Consider the following 27410-nt stretch of genomic DNA (forward strand, 5'->3'; position numbering starts at 1 on the left):
CCCATTGTTACTAATGACCTCTTGCCAGAGTGATTTATGGATTCCATTTCTGTAGAATGACTCATCTTTGGAAACTTGACATGAGATTATCAGGCAGAGCTTTCCAGTAGACCTAACACTTTATATGAATCAGTTCGTTTAAGTAAATTTGAAATAAATAGTTTGCTCTCATTTCACAGGTTTACTCAGATTGCACCTGCATACGCGCGCCACCTATGAACATGACATCCGGCAACGCCATTATCGCCTACCAGGCGATCAACACTACCTGCAACACGACATGCTCATATTTATGGCCCTTCATTGTCCTAGCTTTCTGTAACATGTTCATCACATTTCTCTGCACGATGCCCGCGCTATCCGCGACGCTTCGAGTCGTCCGAGACGATCAGCGATCATTTGCATTAGGAATACAATGGATCAAAGTGAGGATCTTGGGTACCATTCCGGCGCCTATGGTGTTCGGCGCGCTAATAGATGACACTTGCATTTTGTGGAACGAGACGTGCGAAGGCAGAGGAGCGTGTCTTGTTTACGACAATTTGTATATGAGCAGGTAAAATATTTTATCACAATTCAGGATGTTTTTGAAAACAGATCTTACAAGCTTAACGTCAACTTATGTACATTAACAAGGGGACGCGTCAGTTTGACACATATTGAATTTGAGAAACATTATTTGGTAAATGATTATGTCAATTTTGATTAACGCAATTACACAAGTGTATATCTTAATTGTCTATCTTTCAATTTCCGATTTTTAGGATCTGAACGAACGAACATCAATTTTTCTAGGAACAATAGAACCAACGGCACTTCAATTGTTCTAGTATATTACTATGTTTGAGTTGCTGATTGATTAGAAAGATTAAAATTTTGGAGGAATATACTTAGACATATGACAGATATTAGATAATTTACAATTAGACGATTATCTGAAAAAGGACCTACAGATGGCTGATAATTAATTTTAATGGATAATGAAATACTTGTAATATTTGTTAACAAATTGGTACAGAGGTTCTAATTTAAAATGCTTTTTCAGTTTATTCTTTCGATATAATTAGTATAAGTTAGTAGACAACAGTGACGGACCTTATAATCTTGATTATTTATATTTTTAGAAATTTATTTTAACAAGTATTTTTATTTACCAATTACTACTCTTTTTCTAATATAATTCTGTATACTTCAATAAAACTCTCCACAGAGAATTATACATTATGTCTACTTAAAGTTTGACAATTACATATATTAAAGTATACAGAACACATAAAATAGGTTTTGTAAAATACACACAATATTACTATCAAATGCACGATTTAATATTTTTGGACTGCACTTTTTAAAAAATTAGAAAGGTTTTTTTTATTATTTTATTTTTTATTTAGTTACTGCTGATTTACCATCTGCACTATTACATTTGAGCAATAAGTACAAAGACTTTATGAATATGAAAACTTGAATATGTATGTATTGATAATGAAAACTCTGAACAATTTTAATGATTGCTGGTTCAGGTACATGATGGCGCTGGCTTTTATCGGTAAAGCAGCTTCCCTTCTTTTCTTTTTCCTGGCCTGGTGGACGTACATTCCTCCGGGAGGCAGAAGAGCAGATCAGAATTCACGAGAGGAGCCCACTACTACGTTAATGTTAAACGACACGTCGCACGAAACACCGACAACACCTGCGACGATAAATCCAATAATCGAACCTTAAAAAGTATCTCCGCAATTCGTCTATTTTATCAAAAAACTGGCGGATGAACTATAGAGGGAGCAAAATTAATCGTTCGCTTGAGGCCGCTGATTAATTGTTATCAATAATTACTTACATATCTTATAATAGCATTACTGTATAATAACTAAATGAGAACTGATAACCATAAAATTATTTAATCAACAGGAAACAGTTAATATAAATACAACCCTCGTAAGTACTCTTGTGTAAGTAGAAACGGCAAGTGCTACACAGACACAATAATCAATCGAAATAATTCTAATTCCTCGAAAATGAATAATATGAACAAAATTAATTCTAACATTTTAAACTGATTTCCCACGTAACATCATTGTCTCCTCGATTAAACTTTAATCAAACTTCGACATCGTAGAACAGTTTCAAATGTTAGAAATATTTCTCTTATACCATTTCGATTGAATTGTTTAGAACGAGGCACACTATAATAACGAAAAAACTTAAATCACATTTTTAATAAACAAAATAAGTATCGAACCAATTTCTCATATCAACGTATGAATATAATGTGCAATTAAAACAAACAGCCGGGGATTATTATTTAAAACTTCGAGCAGCAATGTTTGTCCGAAAATTAAAAATACACTTAAAACTATCATATTAACGTGACTGAGATCGGTGTAAGTGGCCTTGGGCGAGCACAGAGTTTATAATAAATAATAAATCATAGCGAAAGAAACAATTGCGAGAAACAAGTTTCGGAAAATACCGATTGTTTCGATTTTCCTGAATGTCTGCTAGTCAGTTGAGAATGAGGCACGATGATGAGACCTAGCTTCGATTAAAGACGCAGAGGTAACATTATCGACGTGTATGTAGCGACTGAGCGGATACATTTTTTATTCGATAGTTATGAAGCATAATTGATCGTAGAGGGTTATAGTCTATCTAATAAGTGTTTCTATATTTGTACGAATTAGATAAGAGCAGGTACGAGACGAAGGAGATAGTCGGTTATTTATTGAACAATTTTTATTTTGTAGATTGAACTGTTTCCGAGCAAATTATATTACGTTCATCGATTATTATTTCAAGTGTAATAGAAAACCGCATGCCCGAGTGCGAACGATGGAATACGAACGAAATAATTAATTCCGTGAACTATTTAAAATTGTACAGTTATCTTTATACGATTCATAATAAACAGTAAGAGACGTACACTGCCAAACATCGTTGTAACGAACGCGAAAATGTTTTTCCCATTGATGTCGTGTCCATCGAGGAGGGCACACGAGTTTCATGAATAAATGAATACGTTATTTAATACGTGTTTATTAATTAAGATACATAACGAGTAAGTGCACTTGTATTCCTTTCGATGTTCATAGCGTACAGCTTTCGAATACAGAGTAGTCGATCCATTAGATCAGCGTTTCTCGACCTGTGAACCGTGTTGGATTCTAAACACTAGATTAATCGAGTGTTTAAAATGATTTATATCTACTTTCTCATAAAAGTTAGAAGTTTTTTAAGATTTAAACCTTTCAATTGAAATTAAAATGTGTTTAACCATTATTAACATTTTTATTCAGAATTAAAATTAAACTGTTTTTTAAATTATAATTAACATTCTTTTAGTTTTTTTTAAATAACATTGAATATGAACATCCGTACAGTTTCAGTAAATTGTAAAAGAAGAAAATCAGAACTAGTCATTCATACAGAAGTGGTAGTTCTATTGTTAATGAGTAATACGTACAAAGTAACTTGTTTCATTAAAAGTCATTAGTTTTACATTTGCCTGTCTTTTAATGTAAATAGTGGAGGATTAAATTGTAATGTTTATTAGAAATTCGTTTGAAGTCCTCACTGAAAAAACATACGGAATGTTATTTGCCACGTGTAAAAGTTACCGTCAAGTATGTGTATTTTCATATATTTATATAATATAAAGACATTTTAATTTTCATTCTTAATTTCTTAATAATTTTTAACTTCTAACATTCTTGACGATTTTGTACGATAAATCGTGTACTATAAAATTGATGATATAAACATTTTAACGGCGTCATCATTATGAAAAAAACTTGTTGGATTGCATGGCAAAAGGGTTGAGCAACGCTGCATTAGATTTTGAATATTATACTGATCCAAATAAGATAGCGATCAGGATAATTTCGCTGAATGTATCGTTACAGTACTTGTAATGTTATGAATACACCGGTGTCTGTGGTTAAATAGTGAATCACAATAAGACTGCAGTAGAACCTTATTTATCTGAACACCGATTATCCAAAACGTCGATTATCCTATGCATATACGAAATTGTTTACATTTTGGAATATGTATCTTCTTGGTTTCAAGTGTCCGAGTTTAGTATCATGTACAAATACATACGTATTTACAGATTTCATTTATACAGTGAATATTAAAAGAAAAAGAATGATATTGAAATTAAAAGATAAATAAGATATCATAACGACTTATTTAATTTCTGGTTCATTTATGAGATGTTGACAAAGGTTCTTTCGAAGCGATCATCTGAAAAATCTCGATTGCTCTCTCAATTAGTTCAGATAATTAACGTTCTATTGTACTGGTAATTATCAATTGTGTTTTTGTAATTCCGGTATTCGCGAGTCGTCAATTAAAAGCCGAATGAATCTGTGTACCGCGGATAGTGAATAGTCGATGTTTAAGGTATAAAGGTATGATCCCAAAGCATTTTGATATTCGTCGTAATTAGCCGAGGTAACTGTTACTATTAATTGTTACTATCACAGAGATGCCTCTGGACCGTTTCCCTTTTCTACGAAGTTTATGTAACACTTGCGCGTCGTTATCGATTGTAACGTGGTGTTCTTCAAATAATTGAATCGCCATTGCATCGAGGATTAATATATAAAAATACAGGCGCAAGAATTGCAAGCATGCATGTTGCGAGTATTTATATCATCCTTAACGCATATCTCATTCAACGTGTTGAAGTAAGGGACATTTTATTCAGCAGTTTTTGCATTATTCATCGTCATCGTCATACTGTACGCTCTCCGAGAAATCTTTCGTAAAAGACTAACATTACACGGTGTCGATATACGCGAACGAATTCGATTGATTTAACCCTGTTGTGTTCTTCGGATCTTGTTCGAAGTTTTTCAATCACTTTCCGTTCGTTTTGTAGTGTTAAGTTTGCTCATTCCTTCCCAATTCAGTGGTATTTTCAACGTTCTCAAAGAATACTATTGAACTTAACAAGAGCACAATAATATCGTTGCATTACTTTTTCGAGAAACTTTCAATCTCTGAATAACTTCTAAATATTTTATTTATTTGCAACATTTAATTTGGAAACAAATTTCGAATATTTAAATATTTGGAAAATAGTATTCTAATGCTCCAAAAATGTTCGAATATTTGAATATTTAAAAAATTGTTTAATATTTCAAAATTTTTGAAAATATTTGAAAAAATTTTCAAGTATTTCGATATTTCAGAAGCATTGGCAAACTGAAAACTGTAGCAGGGTTAATATTACTAAATTGGAGATCTGTAGGCAACAAGAAATTAAGAGACGAGCGAAAACGATGAGTTTTTGTGTAATTCTGAAATGATTTATGAACGGTGGAATTTCATATCTCATATTTTTTACAAACCAGATTCGCTGATCAAACACGGACCACTGTTAGCAACCAGTTGTGTAAGTACATGTACAAACACAGGAACTTATTATGGACTGTCGTTTACACCAGTTTGATATGATGCATTTTCTAAGGTTCCCGATTGTAATTATTTTTGTTATGGAACAGTAATATGTCTAGCACGTCTATTATACGTGTCACTAATAAAGAATCAGTACAATGCGTTACCACAGAAGTGATATATTTTTCTTAACTTACTTCCAGATAATTATTCCTCTGTCTTTAATTATTCTTTACTAAGTCGATGGAGTTAATCGTATATACAATCATTTGTTGTATTTGTACATAGTTTTTTAACAAAAATTTTTATAAATTTAAAATTTTTTAAATGTTTTTGTAAATTTTTAGTGCATTTGATAATGCTTGTATCACCGAAGAGAGACACAATAATCTAAACATCCAATGTAAATTTTTGTCACGCGGCCGTGGCGTTACGTGACTCTCTTGCTAACGGAGTACAAATAAATGCAAATAAATAAATAAAAAACGTGTTCTTTTTTATTTTCTTGTCTTAATATTAGAATTCTCCAGATACTCGTAATTTCTTATAGATATTTATTAGAATATTAAACATAATTCAACGTACATAAATTCTGTTATTTTATCACGTGTGCTAAAGTATCCATCGTAAGCACAATTAAAAATTATCCACCTACTTTTACATAGAAGAACTAAGGTGTTTGTATTTTTTGCTAACAAAATACTTAAAAAAATGAAACAGTGCAATTCGACGACTTGCATTAGTAATAGTAAAATAACACATTTGTCAAAATAAGCACTGAAACGATTACTTAAAACACTATGATAGAATCTAAACTTTTGTCAAAATAACATATTTGTTATTTGATAATATACATATATAAATAACGTATTTGTTATTTGATAAATAACATATTTAATATTTCAACCTGATATTTATATTACGCCGCGTAATACTGGTTGCAGGTTGTCAGGGGCAGCATCACGTATACGTGACAGTGGCCGTTAGATGAATGGTGATTTCTAGATGACAATTGAGTCGCCATCTAGCGGTGAACGTTTTGAAGTGTCTTTACTTATCTTCGCAATGAGTAAGACAATGACAGAGCCACTGTGCGACAAGGACGGAGAAGAAAATCCCGGTGCCACCTATTTTGAAAAAACATCTCATCAGTCCCTGGTACCTACGCGCGAAGCATGCTAAGCAAGAAGGTATCCGACAAGGCAAAGACATGATTTTACATGAGAGAGAGAAAGGCACGCAATGGCCTTTAGAACGAACAACGAAATCATTATAATTCATTATTATTTCTACTTTTCCATATCACTTCCAATAGAATTTTATTTCATATTAATTAATTATTAACGATCCTTTGCAACGTTGTTCCTCGGCGATCTAGACTTCTTTGACTTTAAAATTTACGTTGTTATCGAGATTGGAGAGTTAGGTTTGTATGAAATTCATCGAGGCTGGTAACGAAAGCATTCGAGCGATTTGCTTCAAATTCAGCGTTGCTGAAGAAAGGCAATATGGTATTGGGAAATTTCTTTTTTATTTCAGTATAGTATATAAGCTTTCCAATGCAAGAATTATGTTTGCGAAAATCTGCGCCTTTGGCTGATAGCGACATCCGTGGTAAAACGCTCAAACTAGTAGATAAGCGTTCTCCATGTGGTAAACAAATGTTACCGATTTTTTTAGAAAGTTACTACAGTCTAAAGATCGGCAATTTTTCACAGAAAATGTTGTTATCCCTTAATTTTTCATACTAGTGTATATTTATTATTTAAATCTATATTACGACCTATATTACGTTCTTACTGCATAGAAAACCATGAATATTTTGATGTCCTGCTAATGGCAATAATCGGACGCACAATTCTTTTACTATGATAATGTTGAGAAGTAATGTTCAAACTGAAACTATAATTTTCTAAAAGAGTTCTACTTTTTAATCAACAGAAAGGAAGAGCGAACTGTACATGATTAATATCTTTTAAAATAAAAAATATTGTTGAAAGTTCTAAACGTCGCATAGTAGAGTATTTGCCCGATTTGAACGGCTAAAATTAAAGACAGGCTTACATCGACTCTTTACAAGAGAATATGAGAATGTAATATAATAATATTCAATAATATGCAATTGTACAACGTATAACAATAAATTTATTAATATTTTTGTTATTATATATATATATGGCCCTTATTTCTTCCCTTCAGGAATACATCGGCAAACTTTCTCTCCGCCTTATATTTGTTTAAACCATTTTTCCTTCTTCCGCCTATGGAACGCCCAAAACGTCGCACGTCTCTATCGTCTTTTCTTTTCTCTTTGCCTTCATTTCTACTCCTATCTTCCATTATTTTCTGATCTCTACGCTCTGATACCGTTGCCGCACCTCACTCTCATTATCTCATTCCTCCCCACCCTTTCTCTCATTCCAAGGACCTCCTTATAAATTTATTAATATAAATGATATATAATTTCATATATATCATATATTTCATGATGTAATATACAATAATATAACGTATAATACAGAATAATAAGTCATAAACAATATATAACTGTTTAACTTATTGATTTTCTGCAAATCTTCTGTACTAGTGATAAAAATTAAAAAATGACAATATTTCTCTTGAAAAATTTCTGAAGTTGAAAGTGATATAAATTTATAAGAAAAGAATTTATTTGGCAGTATTAAACTTAATGAGCTTAGAAAATGATTTTTCGAAACACTAATCACGACGCGCCGCGGTAAACAAATCACTCTATAACGAAAAGACGGATGTATGTGGAGAATTTTATTTTTAGATAACAATCTCAAAACCTTACGGAATACAACATGCTTGAAAGAACGTCGGGACGCATTTTGATCTATAACAAAATCATTTTTGAAGTTGTAATTGTTAAAATGTCGATGTTTACATAAAGATTCATGGCAGAAAGGTAATTAACTATTAAAGATAGAGTATATACTTACCTGAAAACTTTGATATTGAAGAAAAATTCCTACAACTTTACCAAAACATATGATAAGTGTTGCGAGAAATTTTAAGAGTAAAACGCGTAGTTGAAAAATGCCTAACTTTCGCAATAGATCACCAATTTTCAAGTGCTGCAAAGATAAAAAATTTTTTAGGACATTGTTCCTTATACATTCAGCTATTGGGAGAATACCGTACTGTACGACGTTTTGCTGTCGCAGTTGGCTCCGCACCGAACTACATGCTTAAAAACGGACCACCTCTAAAAATTCTTCTTTCATAAATCAAAGTATAATACCTTTAACTTCTGCAGTGTGTTTCCTATAGCGTCTATATTATGCCACTTTTAATATTTTTACATTTAAAAAAATAACGTACAAATAAGAAAAATTAAGTTATTACAATAAAGTATAGTGTAAGATAAAAAAATGTATGGTAGAAGATAAGCCTGATAACTCCTAAATACAACATCCTTCTAATAATACTACACCTAAGCAGAAGTTCATACTTCAGATACTTTCAAATTTGACAAACGTAAAAATAAAGAAAACCTTATTCGAGTCAAAACAAAAAAGAAAATCATTACATTTACAGAAAAAAATAGTAACATAATAATCAAGGGCAATAACGAGAAATATTACTGGAAAAAATACACAATCTAATAATTTAAGAAATATTACAACATAATTTCTAATAAGTGTATACTTTCAATAGACATTTTATTATGTTTCTAATGTTTACCTTATATACTGTACTAATGGAAATATGTATTGCATCACACAATTATACACACTATTAATTACACTAGTCTTCTTATCAGTACTCTATTAGTATTAATAAATAATATAATATCATGATATGGCTTTATTTTATCTATGATGTTGATACAGACATTGTGAATACCATATAAACTTAGAAATGCAATAAATGAGCTATTTACCAAAGTTATTAAATCCATGAAACAAAAATTCAAAGAATTAATCACAAAAAAAATTAATTATATTGGCCCATAAACAGCTCAAATATTTTTAGTAGTAAATGTGTAATATTACCGTGCACAGATAATTAATAAATAGGTCTGAATAACGTTCCATATATGTTTACTTTCATGTGATATATCCTCTAATAATTACTATAAATGCTGATATAAAAATATTTTGTAAGTATGCAAGTTAAAAAACAAAGTATCAAAATAATTTTTAAAACTTAATATTTCATTCATAAAAGTATTATTAAGAACCTGGGTCAATATACATTACATTATATATAATTAAAAATTAAAGATACTGAACATTGTATATTATGTAATAGAATATTTTATATAATTATTTATTTGAATAAAAGTATAAATCTTTCTGAGCATAAAAACTGTTTTATCTTACAAAATATATATTTACACTGTTAACATTTTGTATATTCTGTTCATGTAAACTTATAGGAAACCGTTAATTTAAAATAATTCATATCATATTCGTGTAAACATTAGTATTTATTGGCACCTTTTATTAAGTTATCATTATCAAAAATAATATTTTACCAAAACGTAACACAAGTTAGACACCTATCGCTCGATTTACATAAAGGATACGTTTTACATAGTCCTTTCTTTCTATAAATAAATCGAATTGTTGATACCAGGAGATACATCACAAATTTCCAAAATTAAACGAAAAAAATGCGTCCGAATGTGGTCAACGTATATGTAACTATAACTGAACCAAAGTACATATAATCATTTCAACTTATATAGCAGTAGAAAAAAATATTTTTTAACTGTATAAAACTGAAATCTTGTAAAAGCAAAGTTCCACGTAATAAAGTACTTAACTAGTAGTTAACTAATAGTTAAGTAAACGTGTACCTAATTTATAAAGTTATTATAAACCATATATAAAAAGTACCATGTAAATTGAGAGACAGATACAGTATTACCTTACTAATTTCACAAAACAGAAATACTCCTCATAAAGCATTGTAATGAGCTAATACCTATAATATTATAGGTTATTATAATGTCGCGTACATGTTAAGTCTGATGCAAAAACATGGAACATAATAAATGGCTTCTTAAGATAAAGTAAACTTACAATATATAAACTATAAACAACTGTAACATACTCCATATAATAATATTGTCATATTATATGTCATTAAATTATGTTAGCAAATTAAATAAGTATTAATAATATTAATAATAATATTAATAATAATAATAATAATAATAATAATAATAATAATAATAATATCGACAATAGTAAAGGATGTTGCTGTAGGAAACAAAATAGTATGAACTAATAAAACTTTTTATCACATACAGAACAGAAGGTTCTATGATTATTGAGAGCTAGGATACATAACTGTTTCTTAATATTAGAACTTTAGGAAGCTAAAGATAGAAGAAAAATAATAGTCACTAAATAATTATATGTCAAACATGGAATGCTGTCAATTGTCACAAAATCAATTCTTTAGTCTTTGACATGCCACAGCCAGATTTTATAACCACATTACCTTTCAACGCATGACAAACGGAATAAAGATGTTAAATATTTCTACTCTAATGGAAAAATAGAAAACGTCAAAAAATATATATGAAATAAATGTGCGTAATCGCTGTACACTTTATAAAGAAATTCGTCTGAGTAGAACATTATATACCCATTAAAAATATTAATATATTGCTTAAATCTAAGCGTAAGCTTAAATCGAAGTCTCCAATCAATAAGTTATTACTTGAAGAATAAGTAAAAGAAAAAGAGAATAATGTCTCAAAAATATAAATCTAGTTATTAATGTAATGTAACATGCATATTCATACACACATATAGGTATGTATGAGCATATCTATACAGCTTCTTTTCTATTCTTATACTTTTATTTGCAGTCGCTGAAAGTTGAGTGGTTTTCAAATACTATTTAGTAGAAAGATTAGTTTTATATACAAGTACCTATTCTCAAAGATTAAATATTGAATCTGTACAACGTTTTTTTAGCACATATATAGGAAAAAAGTGTCTTTCATTTCTGATGTCAGAAACTAATGCGCCTCTTCAGTTTCACTATGTCAAATCTTGAGCCACTATAATCATATTTCAAATCGCGTATCCGAATGAACACTATTAATGTATGCGAGTAGTAAATTAGTTAGTAAATACAGCTCGACCTTCTTCTACTAAAACGTGATCAATGTGAACATCGTCATCTGTACTAACATTAATCAATTTTAAACCCAATATCGTATCAGCTGGGGTAAGTCCGTCAGGCTTCGATTCGACAACTATCGAGACAAAATTTCTTTCCACAACCAATTCTTGAAACCTTAAACTATCCTCAACGGACCAGTCAACGTTAATCGGTCGTATGCCTGTTTGAATAATTAACAAAATGTACGAAGTAAAGTATAGATCTAGCAAGTTAAAAAAGTAAGAACTAAACGTAACAAAGAAAGGAAACAATTACATACCAGCAAGCCTGCATTTTATAGCTTGATATGGAAGTTCTAAGAACTGACTTTTCAAAGGTTGTAAGTTATTTAACGGCAGTACCGATACGTCCCCAAAATCACAAAAATAAACACTAACCATGTTTTCTTTGATTATACTCGAAATGCATACCCTTGAATATTAAAATAACAGATCAGAACCATTGATAAACTTGAACATTTTGAAACAGAAAAATAAGATGAAAAGGCATAAATTCAGAAATTTTTTTATTTATACCTATACCAATGACCATCAATGTGTTTAGCAGCATAAAGCTTGCCTTCTCTCACTGTTTCCGCAGTTGGAACAGAACCTTTATACGCTCGGCAAGCTTCTTGCAATTGAATCATCATCGTCTACAAACAAGAACAATTACTCATTAACTGTTTGCACTCAAAACTTGTTTATAAATATAAATAAAACTATGAATAAAATAGAAACATATTTGCTGTAATCAACATGAAGAGCAATCATAAATAAATTAAGAAACAGAACTATTTTATTTCAATATTTGATGCATTAATGCATTACACAAAATTTAATATTGAATATCAAATTTTATAGTTTTGCTACGTCACGCCAAACGGTGACTGAGAGTCGCCTTTAGTCATTATTATATTTTTAACAATATATTAAATGTCAACAATTTAAAAGTAAACTTACTTCCAACGAACGCTTATCATCGAATGGTTGGACAGTAAAATTTCCAGGGTGAGCAGCCATTGTTACATGTACATCGAAATATTCACCAATGCCAGATATTTTCGGTGGTTTTAGGGACCTAACTTCATCATCCTCGTTTGCTGTGAGTTTAGAATTGGCACGTTCGATACGTTTCCTTGGTTTTATATTATTATTTCCGTCGCCCTGTGGCCTGAAAATATTAAAGTATGATTAATAGATAACATTAACATGTACCATTTTAAGATTTTTTAAAGACGTTTATATTTTTATAAATATTTTTTTAACATGTTAAGTGCCACGCCGGTCCTCAAGAACCGGCCACAGATTTTAGGTTCATGTTACAGCACCGTGCAGGTCTGCCCTTGCATACTGATTGTGAGACTAAAGATTTCGTTTAGGGGACATCGGTTTTTGTTCAGTCAATGCTTTAAGAAAAAGAATATAATATAAAAAAAGTGGGCCTGAACGGAACGGGAAACAAAACGAGCTGGGCACTTAACGTATTATATATAACATGCAACATACCTAGTGTGCTCATCAAGAGCGACAGTATTATTGATGGAAACAAGCATATTGTTTGGTTGAAGTCGTTTAAATAACTCCACAACTGGTACATTATTTTCGGATGACACGACTTTCACAAGAAGAGGTTCACCTTTAGGAGCAATCTCAGTAAGCTTCGCAACCATCTTTTCATTGAACATTGACTTGTCAATGTTGTGAAGATGTACTTTTAAAGCCTATTACATAGAAATAAACGTAAATTATCTTTTTGCGTGCAGTATCGTCAAATTTCATTAAAATAAAATTACCTGTGCTGGATATTTTGCTAGAACTTCAGATAATTTTTCCAAAGATAGGAGATTGCTTTTTGATGTCGTAACAGTTTTACCAAAATCGATTAAGAACGCTTTTAATGAATCATAAAAGTGGCTCACGATTTTTCCTCTATACCAATTGTTGTTTACTGATACGAAATATGTTTTATTGACATCAATTGTAGTTACTGCACAACTTTCTACTTCTTCCGCATTCAAGCCGGTGCATATTAACCGATTTAATAGGCTTACTAACATTTTCATACTTTCGGATTGTACTTGTACAAATACATCGCCATTTTGTTCTATATGAGAAATGAATACTTCGGACACTTGCCCCTCCTATAAATAACAGAAAACATTATTTTGTAGAAGTTTTTTTTAGGAAATATTTTTAAAAACAAAATACAATATAATACATACGACGTCTAATTTAGGAGCAACCACGATCTGTTGTAGAATTTGTTTAGACAATTCCGAATTTAGATTAATATCATCTGGTCCATGTGTATCTTGAAACACCACTGTCACGAATGGTCCATTTTCATCTTTGTCACGACTGATTACCTCAACGTACAATGCACGATCAAGTAAACATTTTTCGATTTGGCCCAAAATACTATCACATTCGCTGAAGTCTTCGAAACCGGATAGACAAAGTCTTAGTGCCTAGTTTAAAATTAACATCGCGTTTAACAAAAAAACATTTCTGTCATGCCACACTTTTAAAACAATTTTTATTTGAACAGAGATATTATACCTGAGCAGGAAGCACGCAAAATGTTTTATCTAACGTCTGTAATCTACTATGATGAAAAGTGTCTTCGTCTCCTAAATCGATAAATAAAACTGTAGCCATTCCTGTTGTAACGTTATAATCGATACAACGAACTCTATGCCAACAGTCATCTTCAAAAATCACGTAATAATTCCCAATTTCAATTGGTAACATTTTAACAGGTTGTTGTAATTTTTTATAATACTGAGTCATTTCTGCTGTCATAATATCAAATTGATCCTGTATAAACCACACAAATGAATTTATGAAAATTTCTATGACGAAAGAAGATCATAAAAGATAAAAGAACTTACGCTGTATGCTTCTCCTACAAGTCTGGCCCAAATTTCTGTAGTACTTATGACGTATGTAACAGACACAAGCCAGATGTCTTCCTCTGGTAATTGCAATTGTCCAGGAGCAGGAGGTCCAATTGGATGTAATTGCACCTTATCAGTTTTAGATGAACTTACATTTCTTATCTGAAGATAAGTTTATTAAGTAGTAATACTTATTTTATCTACGAATCTGTATACGTAACATTGGTATATCGATTGACTTTCTTACTTTTTCGGTAGATGAAATGTATCTACGTAGAATAACTGAATTGTCAACACCTTTCTCTAAAACTATTGCCGGACATTCTTCGATGATTTGCTCCCAATTTCCTGGTAGAATTTCCCGATATTGTTGCTTGTAATAGATAGGTACTTGATGCATAAAAATGCCATTCGGATGGGCATCTATTATAAATAAAACTCGGTCATTGATTATGTGCCTATCTTTCGTTTCGTTGAGTCTGAACGGTGATCCATATTTTTCGTTTAGATCGAGTAAAGCGAGTTTTGCTGCAAATTTCTCCGCCTCATCTTCTGTACGCGCTTCTTCGGGATAACTTGAATATCCATGTGGTCCAATCTGTAAAAGTTTTATGTAGTTTCATATAATGTCTTGTAGGAATTTCACACATTTTCATAATTAAATGAATTTTCACAAACCTTAACTTGCGCGAACACTGCTCGCTCTTTAGCATTCTTAATATTTGTAGGGCAAATCTGGTATATTGGTTCTGGAAGATTTAAAGCACTAGTTTTTCTTTTTAACTCTTCTCGTGGATCGTTAGGTTGCAGTTTTGATACATTTCTTCTGGTATTAATTATCGGTGGCTGAAAATAATATTTGTCGATATATAAAAATTAAATTTTCTAAATTTTCCAATTACCTGCACTTATGGATATCTATTATATACCAAATAATTGTTTACCACTGAATTAGGTGGAGATTGCTGAAACTGTGTTACTTTAGCATCTGCTAAAGCTTGTCCAGGTGATAGAGGCGACAATACTTCTGATCGCGGGGGAGGTGAAGGAATACTGACGGGTATATTAAGCAGTGAAGGTATATTAGGATTAACTTTGAGTCTTTCACTCAGATTTGAAGATTTTCCTTTAGAGAAAGTATCCGAATTGTTATTAACAGTCTTTGGTTTTTGATTTATCACAGGTGTTACCACCTTTTCATTGCTTTTGAGATGTGAATCATCTTTAGGTTTATTCAAACTTTGGTTTGGCGGTGTAACAAGATTTGCTTGTCTGTCTTTCAGTCTCTAAAAATGTATACAAATGAGTAATATATTTTTATAAGAACACAATGTATACAAGACTTAAACATTACTTACTTTACTTGGAGATACTAGTGGTACACCGGAATTAGATTGTATATATCTTGGCTTCTCATTATTTTGATAGATAGTAATTTTTGTTGGTTGTATTGCAGGCATTGCATTTTGTCTAAATAACATTTAAATATTTATAAAAATCTTTTCAACTGAATTATTACATACATTAGTACTAATATAACCATTTCACAACATCAGAACAGTCCAAAATGATACCACTATACAGCAGCTTAAAAATATAATTAACCAATTAAAAAATTTGACTAACTTCACTTATACAAAGCTTATTTTATTTAAATATACATGTAATAATGGTTGAATACTGTTGTTATGTAATAATATAATTTGCACTATATGGGGATTACAATTAGAGACTATTTTAACCCTTAGTAATAGGATTAAAAAAAATAAAACAAAAAACAAATGTTAACAAATGAACAATGTAAAATCATTTGTACCTATTGTGTAACCTCCAAATGTAAAATTATACCCACTTACCTTCCAATCATATGAGTAGTATCAATAGCAATTCTTGTAGGTCGAGGGTATTTTTTCGTCATTATGGGCTGACGATATGGTGTTTGATTTCGAGCATTTACCTACAACAGATTACACAAGTATAATAAATCAAATATACATTTGACAAACATTAAAATAAATAAACATGTATGTACCAATTTCTTGTTCTTCTTAGTTGACGTTGTTTTCTGTCGGGAAATTAATTTTGAAATATGCGCTGATTCTTCAGTGGGTATAGCCTCTATAAAATATTCTCCTCCCCTTTCGTTAGTTCTAATACCAGGAACAGTAGATAAAAAAGCAACTAAAGATGGATATCCAAGCTTCTTAAATGGTATATTCTCATCAAGAATAATCTTATAATCTCCTATAAAAATTTCAATATAAATGTAAGTAGATTCAATATATAATCAAATGAATTTTCTAAATGAAAAGAGAATAAAATAATACTATTAAAATAAATCTAAATTAATCATAAAAATATAATGAATACTCAAAAGAAATCTTTTCTAATTTCCATTTCACATTATAAAATACAATATTTATCTTTTACTTACTGTTTAAGTGGTCTAGTTTAACACCACCCTTTGAGGATATTAAACATGCTCGTACATTTTTTATTACTTCGTCTCTATCCATTTCTTTTTTTATATAGTCAAAATTAGTAATAAGAATAATATATATGTGTATATATATATAAATTATAATAGTAATAACTATAGTCCTGTAAACATTTATCAATATTAATATAAATACGTTATGTTAATGTAAATATAAATTTTACAATAACAGTGAAAAGTATTTCCAACATTGATAATTTTAATGTCATTGCTAGTCAAAGTTATAATAATGGCTAATAATGAATTTCACAATATATTGATAAATCCTACCAAGTCACGTGATCAAAGTTTAATTTATCTAAAAATAACTGTCGAGAAGTAATTTACAAATTATGTCAATACACTTTTTGATAAGCATTGTTTAACCAGTTTGATTCATTTTCATACCAGTTAAATATTACGCTAGTATATGATATTTAATATTTAAAACAAAAAATGTGGTGTACTATTTCAACAACTACGTGTTAGGATGGCGTTTGTTCTTAATGAAAAATCGTACTTCATAAATTTACATATTATATTGAGTATTACGTTACGTGGATATTCTAATATACACAATAATAAAAGGTTTCTTTATTACACACTTTCACATAAAACAGAGAACTACTATTGCAAGAATATCAAATTTAAGCAATCGAATGGAATGCACAATAAATTAGTATTCCCAATTCGTAATTGTGAATGTATAACTCGGACAACGCCGGCAAATGGCGATCGGATCGGTATAGTAGGGTTCGATAAAATTAATAAGCACACTTGTCAAATTGTAATTCCAGAGAAAGATAAATTTTTAATAATTATTTCCATCAATGTACACATAAAGATATTAATTTTTATAAACTTACACACAAAAAGTTTCCTAACGTTCAAATACTTGATTCCAGACTTTACGTTTATTCAATACTGGTTCCTACTTATTACTCCAATGTTAATCCAATAATTATCATTCTCAACGTAACAATAGCTTCATTAAAATTTTCAAATAATTCAACACGAAAGAGAGAAATACTTTTCCATAACTTGTTGTATGTACTCCGAATACAATTCAAATTCAAATAGATGTCCCGTTTGAAATGATACAAATCTGTGACCATAGAATTTACGAGGTCTAACAGGATTAGTACAGGTTTGATTGCTTAACAACAATCCCATTCAATTGCATATTTTCACCGGAAATAAAAGAGTAACGAGTACAACGAATAGAGAAAGTATTATAATAACTTATTTTATTATAATGAGTACATTATTAGCTCGACGTCATATAAATTGATAAAACCAATTATAGTCGCAGATGACATGTAACGAATAGACAAACTTAAATTGAAAGCTACTAACAGCAACTGTACACCGGACTACTTGCAATTAGTAGACATTTCACAGAATGTAATATCATACACAAGTAAAAGGATGAATTTTTAAGAAATCTTTGACAATTGGGACACACAGCAATTTGTCGAACGATGAAATACTTAGCAAAAAAAATTGAGGCCACCGTTATATATGTATAGAAAACGAAACGTACCTTCTAGCTTAATCAACGAACATGTAAAAAGAGTCAGAACCGTTTTCTTCAGAGTTCAACGAAACTTAATCACTTCCCGCGGAGACCGATCACTATTTGGCAACAATTCGAGTGTTTCTAACATTCCCTCCTGTTTATCTTTCACGAAGAAATCTGTTTCCAAACTCCATTACACCTCTCTGAAGCATCAACCCAGCCTATCACCACCTACAGTCAAAAGGAATTCCTCGCTCGACCAATCAAATTCCTTCAACGCTCTGTACGTTATATTCCAAGGAGCCAATTAACGTGCAGAAATAAAAGGGCGGAACATTTAACGTACGTCAAGCACACGATTACTAAAATACATAGTCATTTCTATTGTACTTTTAAATCTTCTTATGTATTTGTATTTAAAGTAAACATTCGTATTTGGGGGAAATTTTAAAAGAAATTTGAAAATATTTCGAATTTGTACGATTGTAGGTATTACTAAATTAGAATTGGGTGCTTAAAGTTTAGTATATAAACTAATTAATTGAGGCGTGTTATTTTAATATTGTAAAAATTAAATTATTTAAACGTACATGTGCTGGAAACTAAAACTTGGCTGATAATGCAATGAATAAAGTTATAAATTAATACTTTTCACAACTAATACCAAAAAATTAAGTAATTTATGCAAAACAATGAAATGAATAGTGTAAAATAATAATAAAAATGTGATAATGAAAAAAATGGTATCTATTTATTAGTATATGTACATTATTTACACAAATTATGCTATTCCAGATGAAATTTTAAACATTGTAACGTTCATTATATTATTGTATGCACTACACTAAAATTATAAAAAAATGATACAGGACAAAATTGAATGGTATAAGGTCCTGCACTTACAATCTTCTTTTTATTTGGAACTTATATCTTTCTTTGCATTGGCCAAATCCTCTTTTTATTTTGCATAAAAAAGTATGTAAGTAACATAATCGAAAAATTATTATTTCGTAAGATATTTTTGAAAAATGTCTATATTGAGGAAAATGTTCAATACTCCATTACGAGATCACGTATTATCTATGTAGGTATTTAGATAAATATGTTCTGTGTCGTTTCCCTGTTGTTTTTGTAAACAATCTTTATAATAGTTTAACTGATTTCAATCATTTAAATCCTTTTTCTATAAGCTTACTTGAAAATTAAACCGTCGTATTCACGTCCTTTCTATTGCATACCAATAAACGTAACTTGCAAAACAGTAACAAATGATTTTTATAATTAAATTATTAAGTATTGTATTTGATTATAGTAATTAAAAGAACTTTATTAATTAACAAAACCACAAGATTATGAAAGCGATCAAAAACCGTTCTATGAAATATTTAGAATACAACGAAAAAGTAGTTTTGAATATCTTATCTAACTTAGTTTTTCAAAATAACTGACAAAATGATAATTTCTCGATTATGTTAACGTAATACTTTTAACGCAGAATGAAGAGGAACTTCGACTTATGCAAAGAAAGGGATAGATTCTAATTAAAAAATAATGTAACTGCAAAATATACGTGCATTATTGAATTCATAAAAAATCTCACTGTTTGTATATGTAGAACCTTGCACCATTCATTTTTGCCGCGCAACATTTTTTCTAACTTCAACCAAAAAAAAAAAAAGATATAACTTTATATAATTATATAGAGTGTCCCATTTTAATTAATAAATGTTTTAATCTCCGAATGTATTTGTTGGTTTAAAAAATGTTTCAAACAAAATTTATTCCGTTTTTTGGGGGAAAGCGGATAATCCAGAACAATTAGTTTGTTCGTATTGACGAATAGCACATCAATATCGAAAATGAAACGAAAACAAATGAAAACAGACCAATTAGATCTGCATTCCTTTCGCTAGCATTCTCTCTATAAACACAGAATATATTTTATTCGTAAATTAAGTTAATTTACAAGTTAATTATAAAGTTAATTCAATTAACATCTACAAAGTTCAGATTCCTTTTTTAATTTCCTTTATTGTATGTATCTAATTTTTACTCACCTTTTTTTTAGAGCAATATTTATAAAGCTATAATATCAATATATTTACTGATAATCACTGAGGATTTACTGACACTGAGGATTTACTGACACTGAGGATTTACTGACACTGAGGATTTACTGACAAATAATATAAAACACAGAAAATAGAAAAACAACGTTAATTAAAAGTTTGAGAGTGGCAGTATTACGAAGTGGCAGTATTCGTGCAGAATTATACAGCAATAGAAATAGTAAAAAATGATAAACAGATGTACGTTTCGAAGTAACACAGAGAATCGTGCTTTTCCAAAGTGCAAACCAAATGTTGATTTTTATAACCGTTTTTCGAAACGGCGAAAAGGACCTACCATGCGATAAACGTCTGTGAATTGTCACCGGAACAATGACGCTTGAAGCAAAACAGATATCACCCGCTTTTTCTTCTATTGACCTGAAACTAGAGAAAGGATACTTTCTTCCCGGAAAGTCTAGTCGGAAAGATTAGTCGTCGATTCTTTACTGGCAGTCATAAAAATCGCTTAACATGTGGCTGAAAGAAATTTCGAAGAGTGTCACCGTTTAGTCCTAGATAATCGAGGACCTCTTTAGAGTTCCACGCTTTTCTATTTAAAACGAAGCACATGGTCAAAACAACACTTACTCACGTTTGGCCGATAAGAAAGAGATTTGCATCATTAGATATATTTTCTAAGCTGCAAACGATATGAATTATTTGAATCACCTTGTTTTAACGTATTTATTTAGGGTTGTCTTGTTGACTCGTCTTCCGTTCTTCTTTCCTTACAACTGGCGAGTTTACGCATATTAACTGTGATTTTAGAATGTCAAAGTTAATCGTACAACAATAAACAATATTTTGAGAAACTTTCTACGCGACAAAGTGTTCGTGGCTTCTTGATTTCTAAAAATCCAAGGATTATGCTATGTACATCATAAGAAAATTCTAATTTCGGTTAATGACTCAACTGATTGATAGAATGAGGCGGTTAATTTTATTTTAACTGCTGGTATACCTGAACTTATGTACCACGTGTCTTTGCGCTGTTGGCCAGGTGTTCAAGTCGCTAGATGCAATAAAAAAGGGAACACGCACCGGCTTCCCAAATTAATTTTAGTCGGTGAAAACGGTCCGCAATTTAACAACCCGAACTGGTTAGGATACGTGCGAATCTTCGTCGCCATTGACATGTTATTAAAGCAATAAAATTAAAAAATAATTATTTTAACATGACGAGGATATTCAGTAAATATTAGTCACCTATTTTGTACAGGGAAAGTAATTTTAAGAAGTTTTAAATATAAACTATTAAGTAAAACAATTTATAATATATATTATAGAATGCAACAATTTTACTTGCATGAACATGTTGCGGTGAATTTCATAAAATTCATATCGCGATGCAGATGTCATTGAAAAAATGCATATCTTTCGCTTTGACAAGCTTTTTAAATCAGATGTTCCGTGTTAGATGCCGCTACCCTATTGAATTTTATTTGTATGTACACGCGTTTGAAAGTATATGACATCAGCAAGGAACAGTCGTTTACCCATAAACCCAGTACATATAATGATTAAGCTACTTGGAACAAAAGATACGGCGGTAACACCGATTTTTATCAAATGTACATGTGTTATAATAAACCGATATTTGAACAGCTATCTCCTCTAAAAAAAATAACAATATAGGTTTTGGAGTGCTGTCTATGCTTTTACCTCATGCCAAAAAATCTTCTCAGGCGGTTTTCGGTACTCGTATCAATTCCTATTATTTTTTTCAGAGAAGAAAGTTGTTCGAAACGTCGATTCTTACATTACAATTTGAAACTTTTATTCCAAACACTTTAGCCACTACATTTATAGGTTTTAGGTCGTTACGATTGTGTTTATAGGAATATAAACAAAATTCAATGGACTAAGACTAGTAATTTTACACGAATATCTCTGAAACCAAAGCCGAACACAGGGTTACATGTATAAGAAAATTTTGTTCAAAATATTGATTTCCATAACGTATCCAAAAAATATTAAATACTTAATATTAAATTTTTAATCTTTAATATCATATTCAATAATAAATACGAACTTACTACCACCCTTAAACCAGTTCCACCCTTAACACGTTGGCCGCCACGGCGGTCACCGCTGACCGCAACTTCCAGATTACGAGAAAATAAGGTACATGCATGTTATACGGACTACCTTTATACACTTCGCGACAAAATAATAGGACACCCCCAGATTTTTGGTGTTTTATAAGTTTAATGCAATATACTAAAATTTTATATGCACTAATGCAAAGAATATCCTTTCTTCACTAACTTATGAAAAAGTCAGCAGCTTTTACACTCTTTTCTTTCAATTTTATCGCTTTATATGGAAAACATGTACGATAAAATGATAGGACAAATTTGATAATTTATATGAAAACTTTAATACATTACAAAAATCTTATGTTAATCTGTAACTAATAATGTGTTCCCTTCTTTTCAATGACTTCTAACATACGTTTAGGTAAAGGTTTATATAAAGATTTTATACATTTTTTGGATATTGTTTTCCATTCTTACTCTATTACTATTTTGAACTCATCTATCGAATTAAATTGTCTCCCATGCCTATACACATTCCGCGATAATTCTCCCCATATATTTTCTATTATATTTAGATCCGGAGATCTTGACGGCCATTGTAAAACATTCATGTTATTTCTTAAAAAACAATCTTTAACGATTCCATACGGACAGCATGCATTTCAATTTCTACATGTATCAGTTTTATTTAAATTTAACAACCTCATTTTTTTTCAAATCGTGAAACTAATAAGACCAGCCATCAGACCCATCCAAATTAAATCTCTTTTCATCAGTGAAGATGACATTTCGTTACTTTTTCCTCCATCTGATGCATTCACGAGTGAAGTTCATTCTGTTCTCTACATGCTGTAGTGTTAACAGAGGCTTACCTTTCTATTTTTTTCTTTTGAATGTGTTTTACTTTATTAAGTATTCGTTATCCGTTTCTTACATTTGTATTTACATTAGCTCCTTCTGCAATTTGTCGCGATGTTAGTCTTGAATTGGATGCAACTTTTAGAATGCCACGGATTTTTCGAGCAGTAACGAGAGTATTGAATAAGTCTTCCTGTACTCTTTAATTTTCTGTAATTGCCACCTTTTTTAAGGAAATTCATGATCACATTTCTACTTTGATTTATAATTTTTTCAATTCTGTCCACACTCAACTGTTCTTTCTTTAAGTTTAAAATGGTTTTCTTTTCTGTTTCATTCAACTGTTTCCCGTGACCCATTTTACGATTAATACTGGACTTAAGATTCTAATTGACTCTAAACAAACACTACAATACGTAAATTAATTACGCACAGATCTTTCTACTTCAATGTTCGTCTATTAACTATCATAAATTTGTCGTTATCATACTTTCAAACCTAGTGTCCTATCTTTTTGTCGCACATGTTTTTCATATAAACAGCTCCAATTCAGAGAAAAGAGTGTAAACAACTGCTGGTCTTGTCGCATGTTATTGGACAAAAGACGACTCTTGTGTTAGTACGTATAAAATGTTTGTACATTGTATTAGATTTATGGAAAGCCAAAAATCTAGGGGTGTCCTGTCATTTTGTCACAAAGTGTATATGTAGAAATAAAATATTAATAATGTGTTATAATATTAAATAAATACTAATCCAGACCTAATATAAATGATCGACTAGAGCAACCTTCAGTTAGGAAACAATGGTATATACACGAGTACTGAAAATAATTATAACTTGTAAGATAGCTGACGTTGAATAAAAACGCCCAGTAGGGTAAATAACTAGATAATAGTGTAACGCACAAATTGCGATATCAAATAATTAATAATTTTTCTTTTTATCTTTGCTACAAAAATATAAACGATACATGCTCATATTTTTCGTGGCAGTCAATGTGTTTCGACCGGAATCAAAAATTGCGGTATTGCCCATGTAATGACAAAGCTGAGTACTGTGGATTTGATTAATCAGTTTTCATTTTCTCTTATCCTATTGTCGACACTAATTTGTTATTCGTCAATACGATTTACAGGTAACCATTCGAAACTACAAATAAACCATATGGCAAGAGAACCCTCTTGTCCCTGTGTCGTTACATTAGTCATTAAGTGATAAACAGACAATACCACAGGGTAACTTGGGTTTATATCCTAAGGACATGGACTTGCTAATACCTGTCGCTGGTTTATAGTGCGTCCATTAAAATAAAATTAAGTGTCACGATTGGCACATCTGGAAAACAAACGCGAGGAAAAATGTTGAACCAACTAATTTCAGACACCTTTATCCGTTACTTGCAACTTACAAGGCTTTCAAGCGTTTTTAGAAGTAGCTGTTGCCATACACACCATAAAACTATGCTTGTCCTATTCTATAACGTAGGGAGTGATACTATAACGGTGAAACGGTTTTTAAGAAAATTTTATTTAACCGTTTGAGTGCCAAGCAGCGCGATCACGGTTCTCCGTTACACCACTTAAAAGTACCAGCTTATCGGTTTGTAGGATTAAATTCAGTTTATTTATTTGTTTTCTTTTTAATTATTTATTTTTATCTTTGTTACTAACTGCTTAAAAATAGAAAAATGGATCGATCGCACTATTTCGAATTTTTTTACGCGAAAATAGAAAAGCGTAATTTAGTTTCTGAGTTGAAACGAAGGAAGCGCGACCATGTTTTTCAATTTATAAATATAAATATAAATATTTGTTCAAACAAAGTATAAAGGAACACTCATTATATCCTTGCCTTATGATTTTTATCACGGTTGTGCTTGGTAAAGCTACTTTCTCTATTTCATTAATAATTTAATAGAAAAAAGAAATTTGTTAATCACCCTACTACCATATTTACTTTAACACGTACATGCAGAGAAATTTTTCCATGAAATATTAAGCTTTTGTCCTATGCGCTATTATCATATAAGTAAACTGTTTAAATCTGAGATAAATTATTTAAAATTTTATGTAACATCATTTAAAAATATCATTTCAATCCCACATCATTGTATTTTAAATTTTCTATTGTTGAGCCTTGGGGAGTTAAAGACTAACGATTGATAATATAAAAGTAATATTTAATTTATATTTAAAAGAAGTAAATGACCACTGGCTTTGCCGAATTCAGTTTAAAATTTGTATCACCGGTCTGACACAATGTTATAGGAGAAAGAGTTAGAGCAGCATAGTTTTAGAAAATTAACGGTTGATAAGTAACCGAAAAGCTTCCGGTGGATAAAGTGGTTAACCCCTTATGGTCGAATGTCGCAGTAATATCATATTGTAGGTATGCGAGAGATTAAGGTGTAAATGAAGAATGTTTATAACCAAGCGATAGGAGTGTAGGGCATGCGAGAGTGACTGAGAAGAATGTTAAGGACCGAGTGACAGAGCTTGAGAGATCGAGGTACGAATGAAAAGTGTTTTGGGGATCGAATGTTAAAGACTGTGTGAGTGAGAGGCTGAGTGCAAGAGAAAGATAGAGTAATTGGGAATGAAATAAATGCGTGAAGGCAGCGAAAATGGGGCAGTCTGAAACAAGCGTTGGAAGAGTCAAGAAGTATTAAAAGTGTATTAAAACCCAGAGAGTATTGCTTATTACACCTCTCCTACACAGTACACACATTAAAAATCCTACAATATGAATAATTTAATTATTCAACTAATAAGAGACTGATATATGGCTTTTTTTCTTTTGGTATCTAAAGCTTCGATGCATAATTCAGTTTTTTATGAAAAGAAATGTTAGAAGTTTAAGATAGTTTCGTCCGCAAAGAATTAATAAAAAAATTGTCGACCGTTAAGGGTTAACTTTCAAACAGGATTTGAAAACAGTATTCCAACGATGTCAGTCCTTAAAACAGTTTTGAAAAATCAACATTTGTAATAATTATTATAAAGACTCAATATTTCTGTTTATATTCGTTTCGATAACGGTTTTTTTAATATATTTTATATATATGTTTATATATCAATCCTCATATTTGTCTTGAACTGTTATTTTTTCGGTCCTCATATCGATTTACAAATTGTTTCCAGGTTCATTTTCCTATATTTATATCAATGTAGTCGCTAAATTATTGAAATCGCAAAAGCTTTGAATTTTTTTAATGTGACTAATATACAATTGTTTATCAATATACAATTAAAATGATATTATTTTCGAATAATTTTTATTCCTATTTTGCATGCTATAAATTATATGTGAATTAAATTTAATTTACTTTTAATGTACTGTCTATATTAATATAATCTTATCTAAATAATTATTTATATTACATTAATATTTAATATCATCCTACTTTCGCATAAAAGCAATTTGTTGACGTATTCCTAATCATAACAAGAAAATTGTAAAAGTATAGACCAGAAATACGAGATATTATAAACTATGAACGGTCCTAGGAACTATATGAATGTTGATTTAGGACCGAAAAAATAACCGTTATAAGGATTCTATATATAAAATATCGTAATCGAAATCGATGTAAATGGAAATGTTGGGTTCTTATAACAGTTACACCTATCTCCCAATTTAAACGGTACTTTATTTACATCAAGAGTGTTTAAATCGATGCCCACGGGTACTCTAGTGACACTCACCTCACGAAAAGTTATACTTTCCACACACACTTTTACCTGTTGTACTGGACTCAAAGAACTGCTCACATATATAGTCTCGGGGAGTACTTGAGTAGAGGTAGTGGGGAAACACTGTTTTCAAGTTACTAGCATGAAGGAAATAAGTTAAACACTTCTAGTGTATATAAAAAGGGGAATTCCCTTTTCCGATTCAATGCCAGCGTTACCAATCGAATGGAATAAAAAATTTACTATAAAAATATGTGCGCAGC

The 27410-nt window shown here is 30.7% G+C and overlaps 2 protein-coding genes across 15 annotated transcripts in view; one reads left to right on the forward strand and one right to left on the reverse strand.

Annotated features, from left to right (window-relative positions):
* Oatp26F (Organic anion transporting polypeptide 26F) overlaps positions 1-5830 on the forward strand; it is a 79434-nt gene extending 73604 nt beyond the window's left edge. For all 9 annotated transcript variants that reach the window (XM_031974814.2, XM_031974816.2, XM_031974819.2 and 6 more), the window contains 2 exons: positions 180-556; positions 1521-5830. In XM_031974814.2, the coding sequence (XP_031830674.1) occupies positions 180-556; positions 1521-1722 (579 nt within the window). In that variant the 3' untranslated portion in view covers positions 1723-5830. The remainder of the gene's footprint in view (positions 1-179; positions 557-1520) is intronic.
* Positions 5831-9837: 4007 nt separating this feature from the next.
* tapas (tudor domain-containing protein 7 tapas) lies at positions 9838-27233 on the reverse strand. 6 transcript variants are annotated; one of them, XM_031974879.2, is made up of 19 exons: positions 21225-21411; positions 20851-20939; positions 18469-18675; positions 16884-17050; positions 16482-16693; positions 16306-16406; positions 15808-15919; positions 15394-15735; positions 15128-15295; positions 14697-15047; positions 14444-14611; positions 14112-14369; positions 13775-14020; positions 13346-13693; positions 13059-13273; positions 12513-12723; positions 12087-12205; positions 11831-11982; positions 9838-11731 (listed from the first exon to the last, which is right to left on the reverse strand). In XM_031974879.2, exons 4-19 carry the CDS (start codon positions 16963-16965, stop codon positions 11508-11510), a joined length of 3309 nt encoding a protein of 1102 aa, XP_031830739.1. In that variant the 5' UTR covers positions 16966-17050; positions 18469-18675; positions 20851-20939; positions 21225-21411; the 3' UTR covers positions 9838-11507. The 6 variants fall into 6 exon arrangements, with proteins under 6 accessions (XP_031830739.1, XP_076228699.1, XP_031830738.1 ...); XM_076372584.1 differs by having other exon boundaries at positions 20851-21032; positions 21148-21411; XM_031974878.2 differs by having other exon boundaries at positions 20851-21032; positions 21144-21411.
* Between the last annotated feature and the right edge of the window lie 177 nt (positions 27234-27410).

This window comes from Nomia melanderi, chromosome 12, assembly GCF_051020985.1.
Source record: "Nomia melanderi isolate GNS246 chromosome 12, iyNomMela1, whole genome shotgun sequence".
NCBI classification, from domain to species: domain Eukaryota; kingdom Metazoa; phylum Arthropoda; class Insecta; order Hymenoptera; family Halictidae; genus Nomia; species Nomia melanderi.